At 55.2% G+C, this 19,134-nt stretch overlaps 1 protein-coding gene across 16 annotated transcripts in view; it reads left to right on the top strand.

Moving 5' to 3' along the window:
- ZFYVE1 (zinc finger FYVE-type containing 1) overlaps positions 1-13,119 on the top strand; it is a 60,423-nt gene extending 47,304 nt beyond the window's left edge. For 7 of the 16 annotated variants that reach the window (XM_089322288.1, XM_008272102.5, XM_089322291.1 and 4 more), the window contains 8 exons: positions 2,259-2,365; positions 4,826-4,934; positions 5,396-5,493; positions 5,583-5,700; positions 7,680-7,850; positions 8,861-9,041; positions 9,516-9,629; positions 11,685-13,119. In XM_089322288.1, coding sequence (XP_089178414.1) covers positions 2,259-2,365; positions 4,826-4,934; positions 5,396-5,493; positions 5,583-5,700; positions 7,680-7,850; positions 8,861-9,041; positions 9,516-9,629; positions 11,685-11,917 — 1,131 coding nt within the window. In that variant the 3' untranslated portion in view covers positions 11,918-13,119. Of the gene's footprint in view, positions 1-10; positions 160-216; positions 632-1,237; positions 1,377-1,830; positions 1,971-2,062; positions 2,162-2,258; positions 2,366-4,825; positions 4,935-5,395; positions 5,494-5,582; positions 5,701-7,679; positions 7,851-8,860; positions 9,042-9,515; positions 9,630-11,684 lie in introns of those variants that run through there. The other 9 variants (XM_089322297.1, XM_089322294.1, XM_089322290.1 and 6 more) reach the window with 9 other exon arrangements.
- Positions 13,120-19,134: the final 6,015 nt, after the last annotated feature.

The following is a 19,134-nucleotide window of genomic DNA, read 5'->3' as shown; positions in this document are numbered from 1 at the left end:
TATGTGCAACTCCTGGTGTTAAGACTTGATTAAAATTAGGCAGCTTGAACAAGAAGTTCTTGGGGAAGTTCTTGTGGTGCAGCGGGTTAATTCTCTACTTTTTTTTTAAGGTATATTTATTAATTATTTGAAAGCTATTTAAATTTGGGGCCGGGGGAGGTGAGTAGAGAGATTTCTTTCATCTGCTGGTTCACTCCCTGGATGGTCCCAACAGCCAGGGCCTGGCCAGGATGGAGCCAGCAGCCAGGAGTTTCATCTGGGTCTCCCATATGGGTGCAGGAGCCCAGACACTTGGGCTATCTTCTGCTGCTCTTCCCAGGACATTTTCATGGAGCTAGGTCAGAAGTGGAGTAGCTGGGACACGAACTGTCACCCATATGGGATGCTGGTGTTGCTTTATCCACAACGCCGGCCCTAAGCCTCTGCTTTTGATGCCTGCATTCCATATCAGAGCACTGGTTCAAGTTCTAGCTTACCTGCTTCCAATCCAGCTTCCTGCTAATGAGGCTGGAAAGGCAACAGGCTCAAGTTCTTGGGTCCCTGCCACCCAAGTGGGAGACCTGGATGGAATTCTTGGCTTTGTTCTGGCCCAGTCCTGCCTGTTGCGAACATTTGGGTAGTGAACCAGTAGGTAGAAGATTTCTCTCTCTCTTTGCTTTTCAAGTAAATAAATCTTAAAAAAAAAAAAAAAAAAAAAAAAAAAAAAAAATTCTTGTTGAGACTCTCCAGAACTTGAGAACCTTAGTTTAAAACCAGATTTTCAGGCCGGCGCCGCGGCTCACTAGGCTAATCCTCCGCCTAGCGGCGCCGGCACACCGGGTTCTAGTCCCGGTCGGGGCGCCGGATTCTGTCCCGGTTGCCCCTCTTCCAGGCCAGCCCTCTGCTGTGGCCAGGGAGTGCAGTGGAGGATGGCCCAGGTGCTTGGGCCCTGCACCCCATGGGAGACCAGGAAAAGCACCTGGCTCCTGGCTCCTGCCATCGGATCAGCGCGGTGCGCCGGCTGCAGCGCGCCGGCCGCGGCGGCCATTGGAGGGTGAACCAACGGCAAAGGAAGACCTTTCTCTCTGTCTCTCTCTCTCACTGTCCACTCTGCCTGTCAAAAAAAAAAAAAAAAAAAAAAAAAAAAAAAAAAAACCAGATTTTCCTAAACTTGCTAAAATTTCTTCTGTTCTTAAAGAAAAAAGGAAGTGGATCTTGCATTTGGGATTAAGATGCCAGTGGAGTTGCCTGCTTTTCACATCTGTGTATGGGGTTCAGTACCGGGCTGTGGCTCCTGACTTGAGCTTCCAACTAAGGTGGACCCTGGGAAGTAGTAGCAGTGGTTCAAGTGCTTGGGCAGCTGCCTTCCATGTGGGAGACCTGGATTGCATTTCCAGGTTCTGGCTTTGGCCTGGCCCAAGTTCCCTGGGGAGCTTCCTCACTCTCTTTCTCTGCCTCTCAAATAATTAAATGATTTTTCTTTTTGAAAAAGGAAGTAACATCTTGTCCTTTTGTTTAAGGCTGCCTTCCCTTCTCTGCCGCTGAAGAATTAGTGTCCGGCTGCTGAGACTGGGGGAGGGACAGCAGCTTGGGACAGCGAGCAGTGAATGGCTTTTCAAGGCTGGAAAGCCCCTTTTTGATCTGCCTGAAGAGTGCCTTCAGGATCAAGGCTTGCGTGCAAGCAGGCTCGCCGGCAGAAGCCCCCACTCTGTGCCTTGCGTATGCTGTATGGGGCTTGGCTTTTATTTTGGCCATATGTCGACTTTGAGTGTAGCGGAGTTGATAAGCGGCTGCCAGACACTGTAATATTTCTTCCTTGTTTTTCTGCTGATGACATTTTTTCCTCTGTTGAGAGTTCTCTGGCCCAGTAAACTCTGTGGTTTACTGTTACTGGATGTGCCTGTGGTTAGAACTGGGATGGAGGCCCAGGAGACTCCCAGCTCGCTTCTGGGCTCTCCCCTGACTTCAAGAGGGTAGGCCCAGCGTCCGAGGTGAGGTGGGCACTGGTCAGCACTGGAGCCCGTCTCGATAAGAATGCGAGGGTGTCACATGTCCGGAACTTCCAGGCCAACTAGGAGAGACCGGGCGCTGGGCTGACTTTTGATCTCTTGGGAAATGGGCCGGTTCTTTCTGAGGTTTTCTGTGGTGAGGACTGGTGCAAGTTGGGTCATGAAGGTCAGGGGTAAGAGCTGTGGTGTTGTAGGAAGGTGGCTTGGGGGGGAGGCCCAAAGCGTGGGGCTCTGGCTGGGGGCCTCACTGTCGCCTTCCCTCCTCGGCAGGCCCTGAGCGACCGCTTCAGCGGGGAGATCCCCGATGACCAGATGGCACACAGCTCCTTCTTTCCCGATGAGTACTTCACCTGCTCCTCCTTGTGCCTCAGCTGCGGGTAAGTGGGGCAGCCGCCGGCCTTGATGTAGAGCGGAGCCTCAGGGTGGCGCTTCCCGGCCTCCTGCCAGTAAGCTTGGGCCTGGATTTAATGATGGGCAGGGTAAGGCCCGAGAGCCTGGAGGATGGGGACTGCTCTTGGAAGCCACAAGGGCTTCAAGGACCCATGGCCAAGAAGAATGTCCTGCAGCTGACCTGGCCCCAGGGTCAGCTGGTTTTTGTGGCAGGAGACCTAGGGTGGGCCTGTTTTTCTGTGTTTCTTATGCAGGATTTTTTTTTTAAGTATCCGCTCTTTTTTAAAAAAAATATTTATGTGTTTGAAAGGTGGAGTTATAGAGGCAGAGAGAGATGGACAGAGAGAGGTCTTCCATCTGCTGGTTCACTCCCCAAATGGCTGCAATGGCCAGAGCTGGGGAGAACTGAAGCCAGGAGCATCTTCTGGGTCTCCTATGAGGGTGCAGGGGCTCAAGCACTTGGGGCATCTTCTACTGCTTTCCCAGGCCACAGCAGAGAGCTGGATTGGAAGTGGAGCAGCCAGGACTCGAACCGGCACTCATATGGGATGCTGGCACTGCAGGTGGCTTCTTTACCTGCTACAGGACAGCTCAGACCCCTCTTACCCAGGCTTTAAGTCTTTTATGCATAGTTTTCCCTGCACCTGGCTGCCTTCTGAGTGTGGGCCTGGATCCCAGGGTGCTTGTTTCACAGTGAGGGCAAATGCTGAGGCACTTTAGACTTTGCCAGGAAGCTCCCAAAATCACTGAGGCCACGTCCAGGGTCCTCAGTGAAAGTGATCCGGGTGTATGTTTAAAGGTTCATCACCCCGTTCTAGTGCGCAGGACAAACTGAATGCCGAGGACACTGAGTTAGGGCATGCTACTCACGCTCGAGTGTTTATGAGCATCACCGAAGGTCTTAGGAAGATCCAGATTGAGTCAGGGCTGAACCTGGCCAGGGAGCAGCTCTGGGGTGGTACCTGTGCTGTTGATTCATGGACCCCACTTTGTTACATGTGTCCAGAAATTTGGAAGGGTGTGAGAAGACATTGTTGGGCCCTGCTCTGACAGTTTCCGATTGAGTAGGTACCGAGTAGGGCCTGAGGATCTGCATTATTTTTTAAGAGTTACTGATTCATTTGAAAGGCAGAAATGGAGAGAAGGAGAGAAGGAGAGAGAGAGAGAGGTCGATCTTGCATCTGCTGGTTCACTCCCCAGTTGGCCCCAATGGCTGCAGCTGGGCCAATCCAAAGGCAGGAGCCTGGAGCTTCATTCAGGTCTCCCACGTGGGTGCAGGGGTGCAGGGGTCTAAGCACTTGGGCCATCTTCTGCTGCTTTCCCAGGCACATTAGCAGGGAGCCGGTTCAGAAACGGAGCAGCTGGACTCCAGCTGGCACCTGTATGGGATGCCTGCACTGCAGGCAGAGGCTTAACCTGTGTTTTTAAACAGTTGCTAGGTGATCCAGATGTTGCTTGCTGGGCTGCATTTTGAGAATGGCTGGATTAGTTGGAGCTGTTGATGGCTGTCACGTCACAGTCCTGTGACTTGTCTGAAGGGCCACTAGGGGTTTAAATGCAATGAGTCAACGTCCGATGGCTGTCCCTATCTCCTGTAGGCCCTCCCCGAGTTGCCTTCACCGCGGGAGTGTCTGTGCTCATCCCAGCACCACTTCCTGCGTCCTCCACACCTCCCATCGGCAGGAAGAGGCGTGAGCCTCCTGTGGTCATGACTGGCTTTTTTGCACTGAACGCTGCTGGCCAGCAGCTAGATCGTGAACCACTGCTGACCTGAGTACAAAGGACTTGGCTCCTGGATTTTGTGATCTGTGCCAGGATCATCTGGGGCTGTTCAGCTTGGGAAGGGGGACCGGGGTGCCAGTCCAGCGAAATGTCCCTTGCTTTTTGCTGGCCCCCACAAGCCCAGAGTAAGGGGCTTCAGCACTGTTGACTCATCACTTTGCCGTTCTAACTGAACCTCACCAGAATTTCCAGGATTCTCGGTTTTGCCCCAGTGAAATGCCCAAGTCCTCGTCTCTGCCTCCGTGTGGCCAGGCTGGCAGAGCTCACTGTTAGTTAGGAAGTTCTTCTCCTGCTGAAGCCTCCCCATGAGGCACTGCCGCGTCGCGTTGTGGGGGCTGGTTTTAGTCCTGCTGGAGTTTCCCTGAGGGCGCTTGAGGTTTCATTGCCAGCCACAGTGGTGTCTGGTTCTTCCGTTCCTGCTGAGGGGCCAGGTAGAGTTTCCGGGATTCCTCCCCACCTCTTTCTCGTTTGAGGGAAGCGCTTGCCCTGCCTCCGGGTGCTGCTGATGCAGGCGTAGCGCATCTGCGTGGTCTGAGATGAACCGTCCCACCTGCCCTCAGCGGCCGATGCCAGTTCCTGGCCTGGGGTCAGCGCCTCTGTGCAGGTGCCCACGGCCCCCTTGGTCCCCCTTGGCCTCTCAGCATCAGTTTTTGGACCTCACTCAGGGTTGGATGTAAGAACAGCATGAACCATGGGAAGGAAGGAGTGCCTCATGAAGCCAAGAGCCGCTGCAGATACTCGCACCAGTACGACAACCGCGTTTATACGTGCAAGGTGAGTCCCGCGAGCGGGCTGGCCACTCGCGCTCTCCTTTGTTGCTGTCCTGAGCTGTATCCCAAAGTGTCTGATGCTCAGGTTAAATCTCTGCAGCTTCTCCACTGCTCTAAACCAAAGCACTCCCGCTCTCCAGGGCTGGCACCCCTAGGTCTAGTTCTTGAAGCTCTTCCCTCTCTCGTGTGGAGTTTGTGCTGTCAAGGTCACGTGCTTTGGGTATTCATTCTCAAAGAGAGCAGAAGTGCTCGTCTGGCAGGTGGCTGCTGTCTATGACAGGTGTGCATGGCCTGGACCCCGTACACACTCAATTCATTATGCAGGGCGCTGGCTCCCTGAGAGAAATGGACTTTCTGACAGGCCAACCTCAGGGTCGGAACCCTCAGCTGCCATGGGGGGGCTGTCGGGAGCTGGTTGGCCTGGTGTATGTCAGCGCAGCTGGCACGGTGCTCTCCACGTTTCAGGCCTGCTATGAGAGAGGCAAGGAAGTCAGCGTGGTGCCCAAAACATCTGCTTCCACCGACTCTCCCTGGATGGGGCTCGCCAAGTACGCCTGGTCTGGGTGAGTTGAAGCAGCCTTGCTCAAGGACTTTGGGTGTATTTTGTCCCCAGGCACCTGGTGCGTAACAGTATGGATTTGCTCCCTCGTAGGTATGTGATCGAATGCCCTAACTGTGGCGTGGTCTATCGCAGCCGGCAGTACTGGTTTGGGAACCAGGATCCTGTGGACACCGTGGTGCGGACGGAGATTGTGCACGTGTGGCCCGGAGTAAGACCTCTTGCCTGTTTCTCCTGTGTCGTTGGTTACTCACGCAGAAAAGCAGAGCGTAGTTAGAACTGAGTTAGCCAGCAGTCTCAGGTGGTGGTGTAGGAGGGCGCGAGCTGGAGAGCCTTCCTTGTTTAATTGCTTTCTTTCCTCTTGCATAAATAGGAGGAGTGCACCTTTAAATAAAGCAAAAATTTAACATGCAGTTCTAGTCCTTTAGCAAATAGCACTTTTTGATGTTCTCATTCACTTTCGTGTGGTGTATATTTTTAGAGATTATCATTTACAAGCCTTTGTATGCTTTTTTTCTCCGTAGACATTTCCATTGTGTTTTGTTTCCGCATTGCTTCCATTTTTTGTGCTTCTCATTTGCAGTCACCGTGTACAGCTTGATGCCCCATTCCTTCAGTTTGGGGCATTTTTGCTGTTTGTGATGATTGTATATTCACAGTAAATGCTATAGTGGCCATCTTGCTGTGTGTTTCAATTGGACTCCTGAATTAAAAGATGTTGGGAAAACAAAGCTGTTTCCAGCAGTGCCGTGGTGATTCCGTTGCACATGCAGCAACCCTTCCCATTAGAATAGCCCCCAAATCCCAGCAATTCCGAACCCCTTTCTCGTGGGAAAAGAAGTGAGTTTTTCTGACTTCACGGTGCTCCCCTTGCTGGTGCTTCCTAAAGCTATTTTTTTTTTTAAAGATTTTATTTATTTATTTGAAAGGTAGAGTTACAGACAGAGCCAGAGACAGACAGAAAGGTCCTCCATCCACTGGTTTACTCCCCAGATGGTTTACTCCCCAAATGGCCACAATGACTGGCATTGGGACAGGCCAAAGCTAGGAGTTCCTTCTGGGTCTTCTATTTGGGTGCAGGGACCCAAGCACGTGGTCCATCCTTAGCTGCTTTCCCAGGTGCATTAGCAGGGAGCTGGATCAGAAGAGGAGCAGCGGGGACCCAAACCAGCACCCACATGGGATCTAGGCGCCGCAGGCAGAGGCTTAGCCTACTATGCCACAGCACCGGCTGCTCGAAAGCTACTCCTGAGCTTGGTAGTCCCACCTGCACATGCACGTTTGAGCTTGCCTGGCCTCCCGTGGATACCATCAGACTCGAGATTTCCTTGTTTTCTTCCTCTTTTTCCCAATTTCCAGGCCCACTGGGACTTGTTATTGTAGTGTGTTTCCTTCCTGGAGCCAGCCTCCCTGGCGCTGTGGTCCGGGACTTCCTGTCCAGGGGTTTCATGTGGCTGTAAATCGAGAAAGTGTGCTACTGCTGGGCTCACTGACGCTGCCGGAAGTCACTGAGCGGCTGCATTCCGCGCGGTCCTTGGGATTCGAACACAGGCCCCTCCCTTCTGTGTGCACACTCATTCATTCACTCATTCAGTACTTGAACGTGACGTTGAGTACTTTGTGCCCAGAACTGAATTTTAGAATGTTTTTTTTTTCCCCCTAGTTCTGTGAAGAATGTCAAACCTGCTTTGGCTATTTAGAGTTATTGCTGCTTCTGTGTGAATTTTAGGATGGTTTTCTCTGGTACTGTTGAGATTGTATGTGTCCCAAATGAAGCTACCTAGGTGCTTTCCAAAAATACAAAAATGAACCAAGTAGTATTCTCCGAGCACTCCTACTCTGATGGGGAGTCAGGTGCACTTCACATAGAAGTAGAATTCCCAGAGACGTAAGGCACTGCAGGAACTGAGACCAGCCTGGGGTGGAGGAGGAAGGCCTCCTGGAGGAGGTGTCAAGTCCCGTGTCATGGGGGAACAGGATATACAGAGTGAGTAGCTGCACCCCAAGTCTGGCCACCTAGGGCAGAGAAGTCAGGGCTGTTTGGGCGTAGACTTGCCCAGGAGCTCCAGAGGTGGCTGCCCGCCCCTCTGGTCCCTGCCAGGCAGTGAGGGTCGTGCCGCTCCCTGGCGACGCCCTCGCCCGCCTCTTGCTGCCTGCGCTAAGCCTGCTGGGGGCTGTGTTTCCTTTCAGAGCGACGGATTTCTGAAGGACAACAACAACGCTGCCCAGCGCCTGCTGGACGGGATGAACTTCATGGCACAGTCGGTGTCCGAGCTCAGCCTTGGCCCCACCAAGGCTGTGACTTCCTGGCTCACGGACCAGATCGCCCCTGCCTACTGGAGGCCCAACTCCCAGATCTTGGTACAGTGGGACGGGTGTCCGTGCGCCCTTGTCCCTGAGCTAAGCTTACTCTGGGAGAGGGCCACAGCGCTTTCCTCCCAGTAAATCAGCCGCCAGGGCATCTCCTTTTTAAAAAAGATTTGTTTATTTGAAAGCATTAGAGGGAGAGACAGAGAGAAAGGTCTTCCATGCGCTGGTGCAATCCCCAAATGGTCACAGTGCCTGGGAAGCTTTGTCCAGGTCTCCCATGTGGGTGTCAGGGACCCAGGTACTCTGGCTGTCTGCTGCTGCCTTCCCGAGCACATTAGCAGGGAGCTGGATCTGAAGTGCAGCGGCTGGGGCTTGAAACAGCACCCACATGGGATGCGAGCATTGTAGGCAGCAGCTTAACCAACTGTACCACAGTGCTTTCCCCTCACTTTCCGATTTTGTTTTTGGGAGGGGGGCAGGCAGGTAGGGACCGAGTTCTAATCCTGTAGTTCATTTCCCAAATGCCTGCTGGGGCTGGACCAAGTTGAAGCGAAATCTGGGTTTTCCATATGGGTGACAGGGATCCAACCCCTTTATCACCACAGCTTCCCAGATTCTGTGTTAGCAGAATGCTGGCATCAGGGTGGAGCCAGGACTCAAACCCAGGAACTCGGATATCGGGCTTGACCACTAGGCTAACTGCCCATCCCGTCAGCATGCATTTCCTTTGTGGTGATAGGTTTGAGGGTTCTTCCCTGCGGGGCCCAGCTAAAGCCCCAGGATCAGGGGTCGTATCCACAGGCTCTGGAGGTAGAGGGACCTCCGAGGCTTCGCACAGGACCCTCCAGTGCCCTTGCCTCATGCTCTTTGTGGCCGGAAACTTGCTCCTTCCGGGGCTTCCTCTCGCCCGGAGTAACTCTTATTAGTGGGGAGTTTGTGTCCGTATTGAGCTAAAAGCCTTGTCTCGGTTCCTGGTTGCTCCCTGGGTCATGGGGAGGTTCTGTGCTGCTGAGCAGACCCGGTGACCCCTGCCTGTCTCTTCTGTCTTGGGTTCGGAACAGAGCTGCAACAAGTGTGCGACGTCCTTTAAAGAGAACGACACCAAGCACCACTGCCGGGCCTGCGGGGAGGGCTTCTGTGACAGCTGCTCCTCCAAGACGCGGCCCGTGCCGGAGCGGGGCTGGGGCCCCGCGCCCGTGCGCGTGTGCGACAACTGCTATGAGGCCGGGAGCTCGCACCCAGGTAACGGGGACCTGGCAGCTGCCAGGGTGGAGTGGTTGGCACCTGGACTCCCACGGGCCCCAGGCCTGATGTCCGTGCAGGAGCCGCAGCTCCTGTGGCTGGGGCCAGTCGTCCTCTCAGCTGTTCCTCTCGGAGTCGAACGTGTCCTGTGGCTGAAGCTGCCAGGGAGCCTCTGAGAGAACATACACACACGTGGTTACCACTGCAGCTCGCAAGGGTTTGCTTGGACCACGTCTTCCTTGAGAACACTCCAGTTCCTGCCCACAGATCTCCAGCTTTCCTTAAAAGGTTTTAAAATAGTTTCAGAGGGTTGCAGGTGCAGGGTAACAGCTGTTACCCAATTTCAATGTCAAGGTCTGGGCTGACCTGACCCACAGCCCAGACTCTTACAACCTTTGCATGACAGTGCCCTCAGAAGCATCCAGAAGTGTTCTGAGGTTGCGACCCCAGCTTTCCCTTTGTCCTTGTCTGTAGATGTTGCCGAGGCACAGGCGGACGATGAAGGCGGAACATTGATTGCTCGGAAGGTGGGCGAGGCTGTGCAGAACACCTTGGGCGCCGTGGTGACGGCCATGGACATACCACTAGGTGGGCTTCTGCCTGTGCTGTGCATGAGGTGGGCGGTGCCCTGCTGTCTGAGGCTGGCCACCTAGCCTGAGCTGGGGAGCCAGGAATTGGTGACCCACTTCCCAGTGCCTGGCCTCTGCTGCCTGCCGCGGTGGGCTCACGCGCATCCTGGTGCACCACACGCTTCATGAACTGTGAAGGCTCACAGGGACAACCACTTTATGGTGTGGGGCCAGAAGTCGGGAGGGTCACTGCTCTGCTCTGGGTGCCACTGCCTGGAGTTCTCCTTCACTGATACTCCAGGATGCGGCCGGAGTGGTCTCAGCGGTCCAAGCTGACCTCACTCGTATGCCAGCTGCCTTGGCAGGGATTGCCGGAGGAGGCCTGTCCCTCTCATTCCCCTCTCTGGCTCTCCCCAGGAGTAGCTGCACTACCATGGTGGCTCAGGGCTGAAGAGCTAGCATGAGACAGGAAGTAGAAACTGCCTGCCTCTTAAGGCCCGAGCCTGCAAGCTGGCATTTCTCCCATAGCTGGTTGCAGTCACAGGGCAACTGGAGCCTCACGGAGGGAAGGTGTGTCAGGTTTCATCAGTGTGAAGCCCGTTGCGCCAGCCAAGCTCTTCTGAATTCAGGACTTGAGGTTGCCACTCAGCTCCGAATAGGAGGGGTCAACGTTGGTAGCTCCAGGGGGAGAAAAAGGGAAACCGACCAGGGCGTGGAGGGCTTAGGCAGGGGCGGCCCCAGGTGCAGGTAGTTTGGTTCACTAGAGGGGAGAGTCCAGAGGTTCCTGGGTGGGTGGTGATGAAGAGAGCTTGGCTCCAGGCCGGCGCCGTGGCTCACTAGGCTAATCCTCCGCCTTGCGGCGCCAGCACACTGGGTTCTAGTTCCGGTCGGGGCGCCGGATTCTGTTCCGGTTGCCCCTCTTCCAGGCCAGCTCTCTGCTGTGGCCTGGGAAGGCAGTGGAAGATGGCCCAAGTCCTTGGGCCCTGCACCCCATGGGAGACCAGAAGTACCTGGCTCCTGCCATCGGATCAGCGCAGTGCGCCGGCCGTAGCACGCTGGTGGCGGCGGCCATTGGAGGGTGAACCAACAGCAAAGGAAGACCTTTCTCTCTGTCTCTCTCTCTCACTGTCCACTCTGCCTGTCAAAAAAAAAAAAAAAAAAAAAAAAAAAAAAGGAGCTTGGCTCCGATGCACTAACTTTGGCACACTGAGTTTGGCACAGAAAGTGAGTAGATGGTGAGCTCTTGGCTCAAGGGTGTAGGAACAGATGGATTTGCACAGGCTTGAAGCTCAGGTCGTACCTGCCCTCAGGGCTACCTGGAAGAGGCAGGGCTGCCCTTGGCACAGGTTGCTCTAGCTGTACTCACCAAGGGTTCCCAGGCTAGTGTGTCTGACACGTTACTTCTTGTCAACCTCCTAGCAGCTTTCTTAGGGGAGTGGGTGAGGCTGAGTAAGTAACCTCTCTCAGTCCTGCGTGGGCTCGGGGGAAGCGGGCTCTGAGCCGAGGCATGTCTCAGCTGCGTCCAGAGTGCGGGCTTTCTGGGGGCTCCTCCCGGAGTTCTTGATAAATTAATGGATTAGCAAGGCAGAGGCAGAGAGGGGAGAGACGTGTCTTCCTCCTGCTGGCTCACTTCCTGAGTGTGCCCAGTGGCCAGCGTCTGAAGGCAGGAGCTGGGAACTCAGTCCAGGTCTCCCGGACAGGTGGCAGGAGCCCAGTTCCACTGCCTCCCTGGGGTTGTGTCAGCAGGAATGCAATCAGGGATGGAGCCGGGGCTGCAGCATGGGCTGCAGGCGGCCCAGGTGGCCAGCCCCTCCCCCGACTGTGGGTCCCTATGCAGCAGCATTTAGGCTCACCGGAGAGCACGTGGATCTAAAACGTCACTGCCAAGGCCTCCGGGCTGATGATTCTGATGGGCTCGGGGAGCGGGAGTCCTGCCGCTGCTGTTCTCGGCCAGTTGTGTGGTGACACTGCGTGCAGCTGGGGTCGAGGCCGGTGGCTGTCTGAGGATGGCTCTGGCCAGCTGTGACTCGGTCGCGGGTCCTTTCCTGACCGTGCCTGTCCTTCCCTGGCGCAGGGCTGGTGAAGGATGCGGCCCGGCCGGCGTACTGGGTGCCTGACCACGAAATCCTGCACTGCCACAGCTGCCGGAAGGAGTTCAGTGTCAAGCTCTCCAAGCACCACTGCCGGGCCTGTGGGCAGGGCTTCTGCGACGAGTGCTCCCACGACCGCCGCGCTGTCCCCTCTCGTGGCTGGGACCATCCTGTCCGAGTCTGCTTCAACTGCAATAAAAAACCCGGTGACCTTTAACCCCAGCTCCCTCTGTGAGTCCTTCACAATTCCTTAGGTTCTCAGGGTTAGAAACACAAGTCTCGTTGAGGTAGGCCCTCCCTCCGGTCACCTGTGTGTGTCCTCTCCTCTACCCCTCCTGGGGCCACTTGCCGTCGGTGGGGGGCGAGCCTGGCGGCAGGCCCGAAGGCGTCAGCCCCTCCGGGCAGGGCACCTAGCAGCTCAGAGCAAAGGGGACTGAACCAGAATCCGTTGCTTTCATATCAGTTAAAAATAGTAAATAAATCGGCGTCTAGCTCTCCACGTACACACACGAAAGGGCCTGGGAGCGGGATGGGCCGTGCCCTGCGCTGGGGGCGGCGGCTGAGGCAGCAGGTCTCCCGCAAGCCCTGCCTGTCCCCTGCTGCTGCTCGCGGGGCCCGGGAGCGTCTCCACCTTGCTCCTCAGCTGCCTGGGAGGTGAGCGTGCAGCCGCTGCTCGCTTCAAGCAGCCTGAAGGGACTCCAGGCACTCGGGCAGCGGCAGCTCGGTTCTTGGTTTCCGCCTGTTCCTGGCAGATACACCCAGTTCAGTGCGCAGGTGTCTAGAGAGGCGCAGGGCCCGCCCAGAGAAGCAGCGTGCAGGGGCCATGCCGCCCTCCCCCAGGCCACGCCCCCTTGCTAATCAGGGCTCCCGCCATACATCCTCTCCGGCCCCACCTGCCTCTGAGCATCGCACTACAATTTTTATTGCTTATTTTAAAGTATCTTAAATCTTTGTTCCCAGACACACAGCCCCTCTAGCTATTGGAGGGGTGATCGTGAGAAGCCTTCCAGGGAAACAGAGCACAGAATGGACTGTTAGTTGTTTTTTAAAGTATATTTCCACCGATCATCAAGAAAACATCCTCTCTTCTCAGAAGAGAAGTCCAGTGAACTTTGGCTTTTACCGCGAGCTTGGACATCTGGGTCTGTCGTGACTGGAGAGAGACTGTTGTGCTGAAATCCTGTCATGGTGGATTTTGTCTTCGATGGCCAAAAATGAAGAACGAAAGCCAGCGGCTCTTCACAGGACTGGTGGGTGGAGTGAGCGTCGGGACTGGTGCGGGTGTCACTGTGGTGGAGCCTGGACGTGCTGGTCCCTTGCACACCTGCTCCTGCTGCCTCCTGTGGCCCGGGGTCTGCCCTGCCCTAGAACTGTGTATTACCAGGTTCGCCGTTATAAAGGATCTTCCTGCAGAACACAGCTCGTGTGCACTCTTTATGTCTCCCTCTCGCAGTAGATGGGGAAGTGGCTGGGAGCTGTCAGAGCAGAAGCCAAGTGAGAGGCGTGTGTGAGGGGCTGCAGCCGATCCACGCACAGGCGTGATCAAAGACCTCACCGAGGTGCCTGTGCCTGTCAGGGAAGTGTGGATTTTAAAATGTTTTGGCCACAAAATACTTCGAATTCAATTTTCCATGACTTGTTGAAGTCCCTGTTGTACTTAGAGAAGTGTTTCTGAGATTTTTTTCTTTGACAGGCAGAGTTAGTGAGAGAGAGATACAGAGAGAAAGGTCTTCCTTCCGTTGGTTCACCCCCCAAGTGGCTGCTACGGCCGGCACACTGCGCCGATCAAAGCCAGGAACCAGGGGCTTCCTCTTGGTCTCCCATGTGGGTGCGGGGCCCAAATACTTGGGCCATCCTCCACTGCACTCCCGGGCCACAGCAGAGAGCTGGCCTGGAAGAGGGGCAACCGGGACAGAATCCGGCACCCCGACCGGGACTAGAACCCGGGGTGCCGGTGGTGCCAGCCTCTGAGATACTTTTTAAAATATTCATCTGAAAGGCAGAATTAGAGAGGGAGGGACAGAGAGAATCTTCCATCTGCTGGTCCACACCCCAGTATGGCCAGAATAGCCAGGGCTGGGTTAGGCTGAAGCCAGGAGCTCCTTCCTGGTCTCCCACATGGGTGCAGGGAAACAAGCCCTTGGGCCGTCCTCTGCTGCTTTCTCAGGCACATTAGCAGGGAGCTGGATTGAAAGTGGAGCAGCCAGAACTTGAACCAGCACTCACATGGGATACCAGTGTTGCAGGTGGTGGCTTAACCCGCCATGCCAGCAGAGAGCAGCTGTGGGTCTGGAATGGGTTCCTGTCACCATGGCTGGCCGTCTCTTCCCCACCAGCTCGTACAGGGGCAGAACTTGTAACTTAGCAAGACTGGTGTAGAGAAGGAGGTCATGGAGGTCACAGCTGCTGCCATGCCCTTGTCCTGTGCTGGGGCCCAGCTCTGGGTGCTGTGCAGCCTGTGCGCTCTGATTTTTCCTGTTAGCTCTTACCTGCCTCCCTGGACAAGACTGCGTGTGGCACCTCGCTTGTGATTTTTAGGGTTAGAGTGGATGCTACTGTGACCTGTGGAAATCCCGCCAGGTCGGAGCTGTGGGTTCATTCGGGTCTCCCGTGTAGGTGGTGGGAACCCAAGTGCCTTTGCCGTCCCCTGCTGCTTCCCAGGCTGTGCACTTAATGCAGCCAAGGTGGATCTGAAGCAAAAGCCTTGAAGCTGCTTGGTTAAGTTACTAGTCCCTAGAGCCGGCGCCGTGGCTCAATAGGCTAATCCTCCACCTTGCGGCGCCGGCACACCGGGTTCTAGTCCCGGTCGGGGCGCCGGATTCTGTCCCGGTTGCCCCTCTTCCAGGCCAGCTCTCTGCTATGGCCAGGGAGTGCAGTGGAGGATGGCCCAGGTGCTTGGGCCCTGCACCCCATGGGAGACCAGGAAAAGCACCTGGCTCCTGGCTCCTGCCATCGGATCAGCGCGGTGCGCCGGCTGCAGCGGCGGCCATTGGAGGGTGAACCAACGGCAAGGGAAGACCTTTCTCTCTCTCTCACTGTCCACTCTGCCTGTCAAAAAAAAAAAAAAAAAAAGTTACTAGTCCCCCCTAGATGTGAGAGTGTGTGGGGAGGCTCACTTGTGCTGCTGGGTGTGAGCGAGTGGTTAGAACTGGTCGAGGCGGCCCAGGAGTTCCCGAGGTGCCAGGTTTGGTTTCTGCATCTGGATGCTGGTGTTGCGAAAACCAGCCGAGCTGAGATGTGCAGGTTGGTTCAACTGAAGAGGTGGAAGCAGGGAGGGACCAAGCCCAGACTGCAGTGGCCCAAGCGAGGATAGGGGGGTGGCTGGCAGAAGGTGGGCAGACCAGGCAGGGAAGAGGAAATGAAGGTGGAAGTGCCACATTCAAAGGTAGGAAACGGGGCAGGCACTTAGCACAGCAGCTTATGTTGCACTTAGGAATGATGTGTCCCTATTGGAGTGCCTGGATTGAGTCCTGGCTCCTCTGCTTTGAGGTGATGGCTCAGGTACTGTCTCTGTCACCGACATAGTAGACCCAGATGGGGTTCTCGGCTCCTGCTACAGCCTGGCCCAGCCCTAGCTGTGGTGGGCATTTGGGAAGTGAACCAGTGGATGGGAGATGCTGCCTTTCAAATAAAATGAGGTGCGTGTGGGGGGAACCCACCCTCTCGCTCTAGGACGGTGGGGATGGTTGCATGTAGCGTTGGGACCCGCTGGACCCCTTACACATCCTTGGGTGTAACTCGGCTGGCGTGACTTACGTTGGAATGGAGACATGGAAAGAACCAGCACTTCCCTGCCTGTCACACTGCCCGGTATTGTGTTAGCAGCTTTAGATGTGGCTGCGGGAGCTGGCGCTGGGGGTCACTTGGTTAATCCTCTGCCTGTGGCGCTGGCGAACCATATGGGCTCCAGTTCTAGTCCCGGCTGCTTCTCTTCCAGTCCAGCTCTCCGCTGTGGCCCGGAAGGGCAGTGCTTGGGCTTCCTGCATGGGAGACCAGGAAGAAGCCCCTGGCTCCTGGCTTCAGATTGGTGTAGTTCCGGCCATGGTGGCCATTTAGGGGGTGAACCAACGGAAGGAAGACCTTTCTCTCTGTGTATAACTCTACCTGCCAAAAAAAAAAAGAAAAAAAAAATGGCTGGGAACCCTCACAACCACGTAGGTGGTTTAACACAGCAAAGCCCCTGGTGGACTAGACTTGAGGGTGGTGCCAGGGCCCAGCAGGACTGGAGCCAAGGAGCGTGTGCCCTGCCTCCCACACCACTCCCTGCAGTGCCCCTCCCTTCACAGGTTGTGAGTTATTCTGCATTCTAGGGAAGGTGTTTTTCCTCTAGAGGATGTTGTGCAGGCTTTCCTTCCTGGGTGATCATTTCTTCGAGTCTCATGACCCAGGCCAGCAATACTACACTAGGCAGCTGAGCACCTGGTCTACCCTCTAATACAAAAGCCACGCTTCCAACTGGTCAAGGAAAAATCTGATATAATGGTAATTTTACAACTGGCCATGTTTTCATTTTGAATTTTAGAAACATCATTTGGGGAGAAAAACTGAACCCCTGGTAGTAGCTTTCCAGTCAGCTGTAGCTGGGACAGAAATTATCGTAGATGTGAACACCGAGTCCTGTGCAACCGGGCCCACTGCACCCTTTGGTTAACAGATTTACCCACGAGGGCTGGTGCGCTGGCGGTGGGTTAAGCTGCTGCTTGACGCAGGCAGCCCACACTGAACTCGAGTTCCAGCTGCAGTGCTTCCAGTCTAGTCCGTGCTAATGCACTGGGAAGCAGGAGAAATGGCGGAAGTACCTGGGGCCTGGGTACCCATGCAAGAGACCAGAATGGAGTTCCTGGCTCTGGTCTGGCCCAGGCCTGATTACTGCATGCCTTTGACGAGTGAACCAGCAGATGGAAGCTCCTGAGTCTTTTCAGTGTGGACTTGAACTGGCACTCTGATATGGGACGGTGGTGTTGCAGGTGGCAGCTTAACTTGCACACCAAAAAAGCTTTTAAGGATTTATTACTTATTTAAAAGTCAGAGTTAGAGAGGCAGAGTTAGAGAGGCCTTCCATCTGCTGGTTCACTCCCCAGATGGCTGCTAATGGCTGTAGCTGGGCTGATCCAAAGCCAGGAGCCTCCTCTGGGTCTCTTACTGTGGGTGCAGAGCCCAAGGACTTGGGCCATCTTCCATTGCTTTCTCAGGCCACAGCAGAGAGCTGGATTGGAAGTGGAGCAGCTGGGACTCGAACCAGCACTCAAATGGGATGCCAGCATTGCAAGTGGTGGCTTTACCAGCTGTGCCGCAGCAATGGCCCCCACCTGCATGGTGAAGTTAAACCCCTGCTCAGAAATCTGGGATGGAGTCACCCCCTGCCACTTCGGCTCCAGCTTCCTGCTGTGCATCCTGACATTATCAGAAATACTGGCAAGAATGTGACATGCCGAGTCTAGCTTTGTCGGGTTTGGGGTGGAGTGGGGGTGGTGGAGCCACACTTCCTGAAGAAACCTTTTAAGCTGGGCTTTACTCACCTTCTGCATTTTTCCAGATTAAATGGAGGGATGTGTTAAGCCAGGCCTAGACTAGGTCGTGTTTGGGAAGGTAAAACTCATTACTGTGTCCTCCAAGCGCCAGGGGGAGGCAGTAGTGCGTGCGATCCAACACAGGGGGCACACAGGGCACAGGGAAGCACTGACAGCAGCAATCTGGACAGATTTCTCTGCACAGATTTAGGGAAGACGGTCGGCAGCTTTTAGTTAACGGAGAAACGGAGGAAACTAGATTCAGTCCGAAGTGGTTTTTGGAGGTGGTTTGGTGAACATTATAACCAGGACAGATGTGCAGCTGACCGGGCCGCAGACAAAGGACACTTCCAGGGCTCCGTGCTGGGGGCCGCGGCAGAGGCCGTGCCTTTGACAGCATGCTGGGCTGGCAGAATTCCGGGGCGACTCAGCGACGTGGGCTGGTGTGTTAACTATTGGTCGTATCTCTACTTAGAAGGTCCCGAGAAGCCAGCACTGGGCTGGGTGCAGGGGTGTGGCACCGCTCAGTGCCACTGTCAGTCACCCACTCATCCCCTAATGGACCTGCTAGTGAGAACGCGTCCATGCAGCGTTCATCTTTATGAGGCCACGGGAACGGATACGCCAGCGGACCAAGATACTTCAGCTTCTCAGCCACCTGGAACCATGTTTCATGAACCTAGACCAAATGTTCGCAGCTGTGATGCTACCCGGGCAGCAAAGTTCAGAGGTTTGTGGTAGCCTCAGGGAAATCTAAAATGTCCCACTTTGTCTAGGCAAGAAATCTGATCCGTGCGTGGCACAGGTACCTGAGGAGTGGGCCACACTGTCAGAGCTCTTCCCAGTATTCTCTCCGGAGGGAGGACAGTTACCCGCGAGTTCTCAGCCCAGAGTCGGGACAGAACCATGGGAGAGCCTCTCACTGATGTGCAGGTCCCGTAACAAATGTGCTGCATGGTCTTCAGGTAACGGGACTGCTGGGAAAGGAAGCTGTGGGGTGTGAGGGTCACACGGGCCCAGCTTCCCTGTGCTTGCCTGCTCTGGGCAGTGGCATGTCACCACTTACTGCAAATGCCCCGCAGTGATGGCGACCAAGGCACAAGTCAGACGGCTGAGTCGTCAGACAAAATCGAAACAATTCCAGGCCAAGTTAGCAAGCTTCTGTCACTGGCCAGCGCCAGAACTCACCTGCCTATGAGATGCTGGCATTACACACTCAGGCCTGCATCAATCCCCAGGGCACCACGTGGCGACCCCACGCCAGGCCTGCATGACCAGGCCAGGGGAGCAAACGCAGCAGACAACTCCGGCCCTCCCCTTAACGGGGCTGTCCTCAGAAGCAAGTCACTTGGTGTCTCTGGGCCCTGGCTAATCTGTAAATATGCTCATTTTACGCCACTATCATCACACATCTTTTATGGGATGCTGGAAAGATCAAATATGAATAGGGTTAGGGAAAGCTCCTTACAAGTGCAACACTAAAATCGTTACACAGAGCTCATCTGTCATTATCCTTGCTTTCTATTTGGATCTCTGTATAAGAAATTGTAGGCCAGTGCCACGGCTCACTAGGCTAATCCTCCGCCTGCGGCACCGGTACCCCAGGTTCTAGTCCCAGTCGGGGCACCAGATTCTGTCCCGGTTGCTCCTCTTCCAGGCCAGCTCTCTGCTGTGGCCCAGGAAGGCAGTGGAGGATGGCCCAAGTGCTTGGGCCCTGCACCCCATGGGAGACCAGGAGGAAGCACCTGGCTCCGTGGCAGCCATTTGGGGGATGAACCAACGGAAGGAAGACCTTTCTCTCTGTCTCTCTCACTGTCTGACTGTCCAAAAAAAAAAAAAGTATTAATCAAGATTCTGGTGGGGAAGTGTGAAGCATCCTGGGGCTGGCAGCAGTGGGGGGCGACTGGCAGCTGCACCTCTGGGT

This window comes from Oryctolagus cuniculus, chromosome 20, assembly GCF_051225735.1.
Source record: "Oryctolagus cuniculus isolate XC-2025 breed Fujian yellow rabbit chromosome 20, ASM5122573v1, whole genome shotgun sequence".
Taxonomy (NCBI): domain Eukaryota; kingdom Metazoa; phylum Chordata; class Mammalia; order Lagomorpha; family Leporidae; genus Oryctolagus; species Oryctolagus cuniculus.
This window is presented reverse-complemented; position numbering and strand designations above follow the sequence as displayed.